Raw genomic sequence first — 13,950 nt, forward strand, 5'->3', positions numbered from 1 at the left:
TAGAATAAATTTATTTTTTTAAGATTAATCTTTTTTTTTTTCTTACTGGGATTCCAGTGGAGTAAGATGGCCTTTTTTAAAATAATTTTATATTTTGTTTTTAAAGCGTTTTTTAAAACGTGGACTTCAAAAGACGCGAGTGCGAGCGCAACGGTCTAGCGCTGTCGAACCGTTGAAAAGCAGCGGACTGGCACGAGAAAACACGTTCTGTGAAGCTTTTTAAGACTTTACAGATAGTAAGTAAGTTTTATCAAAACTGTCTTTATATTTGCCTTAAAGGGTTAGTTCACTCAAAAAATGAAAATTCTGTAATTTATTGCTTTACCCTCATGTCGTTTCACACACCCGTAAGACCTTCGTTAATCTTTGGAACACAAATGAAGATATTTTAGTTGAAATCCAATGGCTCCGTGAGGCCTCCATGGGGAGCAATGTCATTTCCTCTGTCAAGATCCATAAAGATACTAAAAACATATTTAAATGAGTTCATGTGAGTACAGTGGCTCAATATTAATATTATAAAGCGACGAGAATACTTTTGGTGCGGCAAAAAACAAAACAAAATAACGACTTATTTATTGATGGCCGATTTCAAAACACTGCATAAATGAATCAGTCATAAATGACAGAATTTTCATTTTTGGGCGAACTAACCTTTTAACATTTTTCCGTCCTCCAAACTAAAATCCCAATGTCGTTTTATATTTGCTATGGCTGTTGTGTAAACAAGTAAACACACAGTAGGCTAATACCACAGTAGCCTAGCATACTATCAAACAAGATTTTATCGGAAAATATGCCTTCAGGACAAAAGTATTGTTCATTAATGTCAGGTTGAGTAAGATGTCACATGGTTTTGAAATAGAAATTTTCGTCTTACGAAAATAAATTAAATTGGTCAACGGTTTAAATTTTACTGAAAAGCATTTAATAACAAATTACATTGTAACAACTATTTTTTACTAACTGGCATGTTGCTGTTCATAACCTATACTTCTGTCATTTCTGCATTATCAGTTGACATGTGGAAGTTCCCAAGGACTCGTTACGCGGACTGTAACGGCTCAGAGGCGAGCGAGGAGACGGAGATTGCTGTAAACATCGGCGGTGTCAAGCGCATTCTCTACGGGGACGTCCTGAACCGATATCCCGAGACGCGTTTGGCGGAGCTGGTGAACCGCTCCACGAATGCCACACAAGAAGATCTCTCTGCGCTCTGCGATGACTACGACGAATTAAAGCGAGAGTTTTATTTCGATAGAGACCCAGAGGCTTTTAAATGCATCCTAGAGTTGTACTACTACGGAGAGATTCGCATTAAGCGAGGAATCTGTCCCATTCGCTTCAAGAGAGAGATGGACTATTGGGGGATCGACAAGGAACATCTCAATAAACGGTGTAAAAGCAATTTGAATCAAATGGAAACCAAGCTGGCGAAAATAGTTGAAAGGGCCAAGGGCATCCTGGACGCCCTGAAGGAGGACGTGACGGTGACTAGACTCCAGAAGTGCCAAGCGTTCCTGCGGAAACTCATGGAGAAACCAGAGTCATCTTTAGCCGCGCGCGTAATCTCAGTTTTGTCGATCGCGTTCATCCTGCTCTCCTCTGTGGTCATGTGTGTGAGCACCATCCCGGAGCTCCAAGTGCAAGATGCCGCGGGTAACCTGGTGGAAAACCCGATCATTGATTGCATCGAGACGACTTGCATCATCTGGTTCACCGTGAAATATATTTTGCGCTTCTTTTGCTCTTCGAACAAATTGCGCTTTCTGATTTCCTTCTTGAATATAATAGACTTTTTAACCATCATGCCTTTTTACATAGTGTTGCTTCTGGGTACTGCCACGATGGGGCTGGGCAGCGTCCAGCAGGCAGTGCAGTCGTTGCGAGTCATGCGAATTTCGCTGCGCGTCATGCGTCTTGCGCGCGTCTTCAAACTCGCGCGCCATTCATCAGGTCTGCAAACTCTCGCATTAGCGTTTAAATTCAGCCTGAAAGAGCTGGGTCTGATATTCGTGTATATGAGCGTGGGGATTTTCTTGTTCTCGGCGCTGGGATACACAACAGAGCAGAGCCAACCGGAAACCTTGTTCACCAGTATCCCACAGTCCTTCTGGTGGGCCATCAGTTCTATGTCCACAGTGGGTTATGGAGACATTTACCCTCACACCACGCTAGGCAAGTGTAACGCCGCTGTCAGTTTTATGTGCGGCATCTTAGCTATTATTTTGCCACTTAACCTGATCATTAACATCTTTGTCACTATTTACAATAAGCAGTATGAGCTTGAAATCACTGCTAAGCATGAGATCGAACTCATGGCGTTACACGCGGAGGATGAAGCGCAGGAGTGTCAGGAGGCTGGGAAAATGCCATCAGCGGCTTCGGTTAACAACCATTCGGTGTGGGATAGTGCTGGTGTGACCGCGTAACGAAGTAACATACCGCGTTACTTGATACAGTCTTAAAGTGCAAGAACAACTAGAGAGTGATTCTTTATCAACTTCAAAATAAACGTAGGAAATAAAACTTATCAATATAAACAGTTTACTGTGATATCTATCTATCTATCTATCTGGTGCTATGAAGTAATCTTTTGTTTGAAACCACTTTGGCAACAGGTGCATATTTTTCTGCAGCCGAAGAAATACTTTAATACCTTACAATTTAGGCCTAAATCTAATCTGTAATCCATACTGAAATTATATATTCCCAACACTGCAGTTGAAATTTTATGTGGAAGTCATTGGGATGAAATAAAACATTTTTAACAATTCAAAGAATAAGAAAATATTTGCATTGAAATGAACTGATAAACATGTAAGCAGCATATATATGGACTGCAAAGGAAATCTTTTCCCAATTTTATCACGTTGCACAACTTACTGGCCTTGCAGTGTCCACTTTTCAAAACTAGAGGGAGATATTTTAATATAAGATCGAGGCGAATTGTGCAAACATGCTGTTGACACAAAGGGCAAGCAGAAATTACTGTTTTCTAGTGTATTGAGTGGAGAATGCCAAGAAAATATTACTTATTGTCGAATTAACACTGTAAATATTTCTCTCAAATTAAAATACTATATAAAAGTTGTATAAGTGCAAAAAGTTGAACAAAGTTGAAATGCCATTAGATGTCAAAGATCTAGTATTTTAAAATGTAGGCTATCAATTATAACCACTATAAGAGTGCATATGTTTTATGACTGCATGAGTTGCAAGCTGTTCTAGGTCATTCAATCCGAAAACATAAATTATGACTCTCTCCACCCCTCCCATCACGCCTGCTCCATCTCTCTACACACTCACCCTCACACACACTCAACACACCTTAGTAATGCTCCTCTCACCAGTCTTTAACTCATGTTGCGCTCTTTCGGATTTATTCAGCTCTCCATACGGACATCATGCAGCTGAAGTCTGAAGCTTTTTGAGACTTTCTTCACTGGTTTTGGTCCAAATATAAGTAAGTTTTATAGCAACCGACCCTTTAAGTTAGAACATTGTTCGTAATGAGGAGCACTAGATTTTATTAATGCGAATAACACTATTTAAATTATAGGCTGATGCTTTAAATATATTTAAATAATGTATTGAATCCTTATATAAAACATTCATTTTGCAACGTTTAAATAAAAACCTATTTCATCTGCAAATTTAGTTGAGACATGTGGAAGTTGTCACTAGAAGGGTTTGAGTAAAAAGTCCTACACTGTAAAAAAAAATATATTTTTTTTTTCATGATTTATTACATTTTTTCTTGTTAAATCAACTTATATAAAAATGTAGTTCAGATAACATAATATTTCGAGTTTCTGTTGATTAAATCAAATGCCCTCAAAATTTGAAGGCAACCAGGTTACTTACTTTTTCAAGTTAAACCAACTTTTTTTTTTTATTTACAGTGAGCAGTGGATTGTATGTTTGTGCTAAAAACCCGAATTTTGCAAATTAATTTTAAATGCTAATATTGTATTTTTGACAGGATAATCAAGGTATATTTTATGTGAAAGCAACTTGTCTCAGGGAAAAAGCACATACACTGTAAAAAATAATTGTTGGTTTAATTTAAAATAGTTAAAATTTTGAGTTCACTGAAATTAAAAAATTGTAGTTAATACAATGAAGGCGATTGGTTTAATCAACAGAAACTCAAAATATGATGTTATCTGAACTACATTAAATATTTAAGTTGATTTGACAAAAGAAAAAATGTTATGATAACAAATCATGAAAATAATTTTTTACAGTGTACCAGTTTTCCATACCTGTCAGATCGGGGAAAGTTGTCATATGCATTTTAAATGTTATAAATTTATACAACATGATTTACAATATAATTTTTGCCCACACAATGATTTGATCTTTACGTTTCCTTTTTGTTTCGTCCAATAAATTATAATGGCAGGTTTCATTGTGACAACTGTTGGCGAATGTCATAAAAGGGTCATAACGGTGAAAACTGATTTTTACAAATTAACACAGCCTAAAAAAAGTCTCTGGCCCCGCTCTCTCCAAGAATATGTACTAGCTACAACAGACATGTTACTTATTATAAACTATATGGTCCTCTACATTAAAATTGGTTCTGTTTTGCTTTTGTTTAAATCTCTGGATTGTAACAGGTGACATGTGGGAGTTCTCGAGGACTCGTTACGCGGACTGTAACGGCTCAGAGGCGAGCGAGGAGACGGAGATTGCTGTAAACATCGGCGGTGTCAAGCGCATTCTCTACGGGGACGTCCTGAACCGATATCCCGAGACGCGTTTGGCGGAGCTGGTGAACCGCTCCACGAAGTCCACACAAAAAGATCTCTCTGCGCTCTGCGATGACTACGACGAATTAAAACAAGAGTTTTATTTCGATAGAGACCCAGAGGCTTTTAAATGCATCCTAGATTTGTACTACTACGGAGAGATTCACATGAAGCGAGGAATCTGTCCCATATGCTTCATGAGAGAGATGGACTACTGGAGGATCGACACGGAGTATCTGGATGAATGCTGCAGAAGTAATTTAAATGAGATGGAGAGTGAGCTGGCGGAAATAGCAGAGAAGGTCAAGACCATCCTGGACGACCTGGAGGAGGACGCAACGATGACTAGAGGTCAGAGGTGCCAAGCGTTCCTGTGGAAACTCATGGAGAAACCAGAGTCATCTTTAGCCGCGCGCGTAATCGCGGTTGTGTCGTTCGCGTTCATCCTGCTCTCCTCTGTGGTCATGTGTGTGGGCACCATCCCAGAGCTCCAAGTGCAAGATGCCGAGGGTAACCTGGTGGAACATCCGACCCTTGAGTCCATCGAGACAGCTTGCATCATCTGGTTCACCGTGGAATATATTTTGCGCCTCGTGTCCTCTTCTAACAAATTGCACTTTGTGTTTTCCTTCATGAATTTAATAGACTTTCTAGCTATCATGCCGTTTTACGTAGTGTTGATTCTTACGCATTTGGGCACTGCTATGATGGAGCTCGCCAACGTCCAGCAGGCAGTGCAGGCGTTACGCATCATGCGCATTGCGCGCATCTTCAAACTTGCGCGGCATTCATCAGGTCTGCAAACTCTCACCTTCGCGCTCAAAAGCAGCTTGAAAGAGCTGGGTCTGCTGCTCATGTACATGAGCGTGGGGATTTTCCTGTTCTCGGCGCTGGGATACACAATGGAGCAGAGCCACCCGGATACCATGTTCACCAGCATCCCACAGTCCTTTTGGTGGGCCATCATTACAATGACTACTGTGGGGTATGGAGACATCTACCCTAAAACGACGCTGGGCAGGTGTAACGCTGCTGTCAGTTTTCTGTGTGGCGTAATAGCTATCGCGTTGCCAATCCACCCGATAATTAACAACTTTGTCATCGTTTACAGTAAGCAGCGTGTACTTGAAACAGCTGCCAAGCATGAGATCGAACTCATGGCGTTACGCGCGATGGAGCATGCGCAGGAGGCTGGAAAAATGGCTTCGGCTGGCACCAGCTCGGTGTGGGACAGTGCTGCTGTGAGCGCGTCACAGAGTGACACATACATCCCGTTACTTGGTGAAAAAGTCCAACCTGCTCACAATCGCAAGAACAAGTCGATAAATATGAACAGTTCGCTGTGATTACAGCCTAAAAAAGCTATAACATCTATCTATCTATCTATCTATCTATCTATCTATCTATCTATCTATCTATCTATCTATCTATCTATCTATCTATCTATCTATCTATCTGCTCCATACGCTCCAACTCTGTTCAGAAAAGAATAAAATTAATGATTAGTTACTAAGGGTAAATACAAATTTATTTATTGAAGAACATAAAAAATAAAACAATGCAGAAGTAAATTAAAAGGGATTTGTAAATAAAATGTGTATTTCAAACTTAAACTGTTTGCCAAAAAAGAGCAAAAATCAATCATTCCAATCTTATAGACATCAAATGCTTAAAGACTCATGGTCTCTGAAGATATCTTACAGTAATGAGGCTGTCTGACTGATCTCTTAACTGAACAAGCAAGAAGGAAGAAAAATGACTATGTCTTTATTATGCAGTTAGTGTACTCTGAAGCATAAAACAACAATCACAACCTAATTTGTATACATTTTTGTAACATAACATAATATACGATTTAATGATCTTCAAAATAAAATGATTAGGAGGTTGTACTGATTTCTGTAGCTATTTGGCAACATCAACTGATTGTTTATATTATTATTACTATTATTATTAGGGGTCCAGCCCCGTTGTCAAGAGATATAATGAAATTCATGAAAATGCTCATAACATGAAAAATTCAACATATTCCCATGGTTTCACAGACAAGGCTTAAGCTAGTCTCAGACTAAAATGCGTGTTTGAGCTGTTTTAACTGACAACAACTTGCACTGACATATCTTCAAATATGTCAGTGCTATTGTTTTGTCTCAAGATGCACACCAGTAATGTTGTTTTTTAGGGTACATTTATAAAAGCTACTTAAATGTCTTAATTGAACTAAGGCCTAATCCTGGCTTAGTCTAAGCCCTGTCTGTGAAACTGGGCCATTGTCATTTAACTTACATCATTAGATTTGTTGGCGTATACCCAGTCCTATGATACCAAATTTGCCATATTTACTGTCCGCCATATTGAATTTTATAGAAAAAACTTTCGAACTCCTGCTACAAAATTTGTCCGATTTGTACAAAATTTGGTATGTAGCATCTACAGACACTCATGACAAAAAGATTTTAAAAGATTTATGATAGACCCAACCATTGTTTTATACTGCGTCAACAAATTTGACAGAGAGCACACCCAAATTGGATATGCGGCTGTATCTTTGCAAAAGTTTTGTGTATTGACACAAAACTTGGTACATGTCATCAAAGGCATTACTTGAGGGTGCATGCAGAGTTTCGTCATAGCACCACCTACTGCTCAGAAGTTATAAACCATGTTTTTATGTTAAAAGAGATTTAACTAATGTAATTTTAAGCTTCATCCTAAACCTATGATCACAGATGTCCACAAATATTTCCTTTTCTTCCCTTATTTGGCTTGACACTGTAATTGCTGCTTGCAGCTATATTTATTACTATTATTATTATTCAGCTTGAGCAATTGAAATCAAGACCAGAAAACAATATATGTGTACTGTGTAATATACTGTGGTGACTGAATGTGCATGCTACATGATGTCTACAACCTTGTAGCTATTACAATTTGATGCTTCAGATACATCAAATTATTTAAATAGTTCACTCTAATCCTGTCCTGTACAGGTAAACATCTATGAACTTACCTGTACATTATCTCTCCCTCGATTTTTTTTTTCAATCAAACCTGCCCATTAAACAATAGTGTGAACCACCATCCCTCTCAGTGGGAGTTTGAATGATGTGTCACTAGAGGGTTTGAATTTTACCGAAGTGCTTTGAGTGTCCCTCAGGGAGTGAGCCGTTCATTTGTTGGCTCCTGAAAGACATGGGTGGACATAGATGTGGGTGTGTTTGTGTGTGGGTGTTATTCATTCGGTCTGAGTGAATTAATCCATCAAATGTGTTTGTGCCCACATGGAAAGGTCTTTGTGTTTGTGTGTGTAGGCCTACTGATGGCTGGACACTGAGATATGGCTTAGATCTAGGATGTGGGTGTACAAAAGAGCAGCCGGTGCTAATATCCAGTAATCACTGACCCCACCAGTACAACTCAGCATCACACAACACAATATCGCTGAAATGAGGAATACAGGCCGCATATCAGTGTCTATAATATAAATAACAGCAAAATGCACCTCTATAATTCTCAAACGCCGTACTGTTGTCCTGCTGAGCATAGCTAAGAGGGAAGAATATGTTCCATGCAGCTGATGGTGTCCAAAATCTCAATTGCACATGGATCAGTGTTGAGTTACACACACTATATTGTAACCCGAGCACACAGTCAGCCCACCTCCCACATCAGACACATTTTGGAATCTTAAAGCCCACCACTTGTCAGTTTCTAAAAATAAGATTCCCCTCTAGAAGTTCTAGGAGGTAAAAATCAACCATTACACACAAAACTACTACAACTTACACAAAAAATAAAAATAAATTGCATTGCCATTTTCATTTGTTTTTCAAAGGTCATTGTGCTTGACCTTTAGAAAGTTTGTGGAAGTACAAGCGATTATTCTCAAAAGACAAACAGGTGTGAGCTAATCATTATTCAAAGTTTATGTGCAGCCCCTGCCTGAGGAGCACAGAATGTAAAAAAATGGAATTTAATGAAAAAGAAATATGACCATGTTTAAATTTGCAGATCAACTTAAATGTACCATATGACAAAAGCAGATGCTGTGATTTAAATGGAATGGATTAGTGGAAAATGACAGCGGAAGAGTCTGATTTCCTTCACACCATAGCAACAATTTAGAGAATGTGTTTCAAAATGGAGAAAAGCGCAATTGCACAATTGATACTTAAAAGTACTGTTTTCCCCATTTTTCTTTTAGAATAAAGCTATTTCTTCACAAAAGGAACTTTCACAAGCGCTCACCTCACTTTGGACTTCAGGACTGTGGTTAAATCTAGAGAAAAATAATCACAGTGATCAAAACTGACCTTTACTAATGGTGGTTTGACAGAAAAAAAAAAGTAGGCCTACTCTCCTTTCATGGGTTTAAACAACCGAGCAGCTGCAAAAGGGTACTATGATGACAGCAGAAAATTTGAGGGGGGAAAAAAAAGAGAAAAGAAAAAAAAAGGGAAAAAAAAGAAAAGATGTTATATAAAGGCCCGGTTTCATAGACAGGGTTTAGGCTAAGCCAGGATTTGGCTTTATTTCAATCAAGGTATTTAAGTAGCTTTTATAAACATACCCTAGTAAAAAACATTACTGGTGTGCATCTTGAGACAAACCAATGGCTCTGAGATTTTTAAGATATATCAGTGCAAGTTACTTTCAGTCAAAATAGTCTGGGACTTGCTTAAACCTTGTCTGTGAAACCGGAGGAAAGTGATTTAGAGCAGTTTAATGCTGTTTAACACAGCATTGAAACAATATTTACAGTGAAAAGTGCTTTAGGAATAAATCTGAATTGAAAATTTTACACTTCAGGTTTATACATCAAACGCTCTAAAAATGGATATAAAAATATACACTGTCAAATTAATAAAAAGTCTATATTTTTCAAATAATAATTAGTGACAATCTCAATTTAAAAAACATGTTGCTTTTATAATATCACACTTTTTCTTTACACCACAACATTCCTTACTTGTGGTATTCATGTGACATTGAAATAAGCACTTAAAACAACATGGATTTAGCAAATTGCAACCTCTGACTGAAATCAATTAAAAAGTGAGTTATGCTGAGGGAGTTAAGTGTATGTTAGTGGGAAGATGGCAGAGTGCCACAACCACATTAAAGACACACGGTACCTGACTATGCTGCTATGGCACCCTGTTTGCTAAATAAGGATGAAATGAGAGCGTGAAGGAGAACATATATAAACTGGATGGTGAACACTCAACTTCCTGTTGACAGAAGGCATCAAGTCATATATAAATGATGCCACTGAAGTTATATGTGCAGTGTTTAGCTGTCAGTATCTCCTCAGTGAACATGAGACCCGTAGCTCTCAGGAAGCCATTCTTCACCACCCCATGTCATCTCAGCTGCTGTGAGGAATCTCAATCCGTTAGGACTCACTCCACATTAAAGGAAGTGACAGTCACACTATAGTCTACTCACAACAGCAAGGTCATCCTTAGAACAGCACAGACAAGCTGAGATTGAAAAGCCCAGTAAATCCCTGCTCTTAAATCTTATGGTGGCACACTGTCTACAACATTCCCGCCCTTCAGTCGAGCTAGACCCCACAAAAGACACAGTTTTATTGAAGATATATTTCACACACTGTGCTTACATTATCAGAGGGCAACTAATTAAGGAAATTGGCCATGAGTGGCAAAGCAAGCCGGGTCCAGAGCAGAGCAGGTCCATTACTCTGTATAATTAATTACTGGTATAAAGCAGAATTATGATCATATTTCTTTCAGGATATGGGCAATATTCTGAGCACAAAGTTCTTAGAGAGTGAGTGTGACCTTTATAAGTTTAAAGTTTTATATATATATATATATATATATATATATATATATATATATATATATATATACATACATATATATATATATATATACACATCCACACACACATACATATATATATATATAAAGTATATAATGTAAGGTCATATAAAGTATTTTTTGGGGAAAGTAGCAATTTTTTTGGGGGAAAAGTAGCGATTCTTTTTGGAAGTGTAGCGATTCTTTTTGAGGAAAGTAGCGATTCTTTTTGAAAAATGTTACGATTCTTTTGTATTATGAAAAAAATATGCAGCTGTCAAAATCCACGATCCTGGATTCTTGGCACACAACTGCACCAGAGGTTAGCACACTGTCAGAATTTGATGGCAAATATACATATGAGACTTCATTCAAAAACATTAAAAATAGTAATGAAAAAAAAATAGAGCGCTTCCATGTAAGTTGTAAGAACTAAAAAAAGTACTATATCATTTGTGGTGTTAAACTATCTAACTAACTGTATGGTATGTGATGTAATGTAGGGATTCTTTTTGCCCCAGGATAACACCCCTTAAGTTCTGTTGCTAATTTTAACCCTTTATTCAGTAGTTTATAGCAGCTGTACTGGGGCGTTGGACGGTATGTGATGTGCAGTATGGACTATTTTACACCCTCTATACAGCACAGCTTGTGGCGACTGTACTGGGGCGCTAGGACCCGCTGGTCTCTCTAACACCTCTTCCTGCAACGACCCAGTACAGACCAGGCTCAACCCTGCTTAGCTTCAGTAGGGGTGCAGGAAAAAGCTTTAGGCATCTTTCCAACCATAGGCCCTCTTATATAGAAATATAAATCTCAACAATGGTGACATGCTTCATGTCACAATGCATTCTATAACAGACTATTATTAAAGGGTTAGTACACCAAAAAATGGAAAATTTGTTATTAATTATTAACCCTCATGTCGTTCCACACCCATAAGACCTTCGTTCATCTTTGGAACACAAATGAAGATATTTTTGATAAAATCAGATGGCATGATGAGGTCTCCGTTGACAGCAAGATAATTAACACTTTCAAATTCCCAGAAATATACTAAAGACATTTTTAAAACAATTAATGTGAGTACAGTGGTTCAAACTTAATGTTATGAAGTGACAACTTTTTGTGAGCCAAAAAAACAAAAACAAAATCGAAAAAAAAACCTACTTTATTCAACAATACCAAATAGTGATGGGCAATTTCAACAAACTGCTTCATGAAGCTTTGAAACTTTACAAATCTTTTGTTTCAAATCATGTTCCAAACTGCCAAAGTCACGTGAACCATTGAAATTTCAAAACGTTTTGAAACACGTAACAAAGCCTCGTTTACTGAAATCACATGACTTTAGTAGTTCGATATACGCTCCGACCACTGATTATGTCTTTAGTAACTTTCTGGGCATTTGAAAGTGTTAATTTCCTTGCTATCAATGGACGCCTCTCTGAGCCATCGGATTTTATCAAAAATAGCTTAATTTGTGTTCTTAAGATGAACTAAGAACTTATGGGTGTGGAACAACATGAGGGTGAATAATTAATGACAGAATTTTGAGGTGAACTAACGCTTTAACTTGTAATTAACTGCATCACATCTACATGATAAAAAAAACAAAAAAAAAAACAACAACAATAAAAACACTTTGTAAGATTAGACCACTAGATGATGACAACCTCTTAATCATCAAGTTGTCAACATCACAACAAAAGCGCTATACAAATAAATGTGAATTGAATTTCAAATGCCCAGAAATGTACTAAAGGCCTATTTAAAACAGTTCATGTGACCACAGTGGTTAAACCTTAATGTTATGAAGTGACGAGAATACTTTTTGTGCACCAAACAAAACAAAATAACAACTTTAATCAACAATATCTAGTGATGGGCGATTTCAAAACACTGCTTCAAGAAGCTTTACAAATCTTTTGTTTCAAATCAGTGGTTTGGAGCACATATCAAACTGTCAAACCCCCCAGTGGTGAACCATTGAAATTTCAAAACACTCATGACATAAAGAATCCTCATTTACTGAAATCACGTGACTTTGGCAATTTACGCGCTCTGACTGATTTAAAACAAATGATTCGTAAAGTTATAAAATTCTATCATGGTGACTGAAACATGAGAATTAAACTTCCTCTTAATTCATGAATGACAGAAGTCTGGTTAGTAATATGTGAAGCTGTAATGCTGTTTGTGGAGTTCTTGTGAATCCTCCTCTGCTGAGATCTGTAGAGATCTAATGTCTTCTTTTATCTTCAGTTGATTTCATCTAAAGGCTGTGGCTGAAGTCAGATTATCATACTGTTACATGTGCCCTGGGTCCATGTTCTATATTATTCATATGGACTCCATTTCCCACAATCCCCCACCTAGGAACCAATCATGCACTCACACCGTTTCCCATCAGTGACCCTTTATAATGCCGCGTTCCAGGCAACCCGTAACCCGTGTTTTCCCAACCTTCTACCCGTGAAAGTGTATTGGAACAGCAGTCAAAGCCATGACTTCCCACCCGTGAACTCGTACTAGATCAATGTACTCCCAGTTACGAGTTCTGACATCACATAGCCCGCAAAACAACAATGGCAGCCCCTACGGATGCCGTGTTTATGCAAGTACACGGTAAAATAAAAGGTATAACCGCTTCTCTTGCCTTATGCGCCGTTTTCCTCCTCTGTTTCCCTCAAATAAGCAAGGAGTAAGCACCTTTGGCGACAGAAATAATTAATGAGAATAAGCCCCGTACGGTCCGCCATGTTGGTTTGTTTACACTTTTACACAGTTTGGCGTGACTTTCCTGGAACGCTACAAAGTCGTGATTTGAAATCGTGACTTACGGGCTCAAAAACCTGCCTGGAACGCAGCATAAGCTGCACTCACACACACACACACACTCATTGCTGAGTATTGTTTAGCCTTGTTTTTGACCTTGTCTCCTTGTTCTTTGCCTTGCCTGTGTTTTTGACCCTGGACTGTTTCTTTGTTTGATGATTGTTTGCTGCCTGCTTTGACCATAGCCTGTGTTTGGATTACTCTCTTTACCTCCAAAGGCACCATTTTAGGTAGTCTATATTCTGGATTTGGTTTGTGTGTGTGAGAGAGTGAGTGAGTGAGAGAGAGAGAGAGTGTGTGTGAGAGTGTCTGTCTGGTGGTCACTCCAATACTACAATGATATAAATAATTTAATGAATAATGCCTATAGATAAAAATGTTTAAGGTACAGTATAGCCCCAATATAACACTAAAAGTTAGTGAATCATATACGTTGGACGTGTTGTTGTTTTTTCTGGCACAATCCAGGAGGAGATCTCTATAAAAATACGTTTCTTGCCTTAATTCAGTGGTACACACTACACAGTCTT

General features: G+C 38.1%; 3 protein-coding genes across 4 annotated transcripts in view; 2 read left to right on the forward strand and 1 right to left on the reverse strand.

Annotated features, from left to right (window-relative positions):
- LOC137019053 (leucine-rich alpha-2-glycoprotein-like) overlaps window positions 1–13,950 on the reverse strand; it is a 31,839-nt gene that overhangs the window by 3,857 nt on the left and 14,032 nt on the right. The window lies entirely within an intron of this gene.
- On the forward strand, window positions 1,023–2,432 carry LOC137018450 (potassium voltage-gated channel subfamily F member 1-like). Its single transcript, XM_067383091.1, has one exon. The coding sequence runs from the start codon at window positions 1,023–1,025 to the stop codon at window positions 2,430–2,432; it is 1,410 nt and encodes a 469-aa protein (XP_067239192.1).
- LOC137018802 (potassium voltage-gated channel subfamily F member 1-like) lies at window positions 3,461–6,103 on the forward strand. Its single transcript, XM_067383525.1, has 2 exons — window positions 3,461–3,466; window positions 4,626–6,103. Exon 2 carries the CDS (start codon window positions 4,631–4,633, stop codon window positions 6,101–6,103), a length of 1,473 nt encoding a protein of 490 aa, XP_067239626.1. The 5' UTR covers window positions 3,461–3,466; window positions 4,626–4,630.

The sequence above is a fragment of the Chanodichthys erythropterus genome, chromosome 4 (assembly GCF_024489055.1).
Source record: "Chanodichthys erythropterus isolate Z2021 chromosome 4, ASM2448905v1, whole genome shotgun sequence".
Lineage (NCBI taxonomy): Eukaryota > Metazoa > Chordata > Actinopteri > Cypriniformes > Xenocyprididae > Chanodichthys > Chanodichthys erythropterus.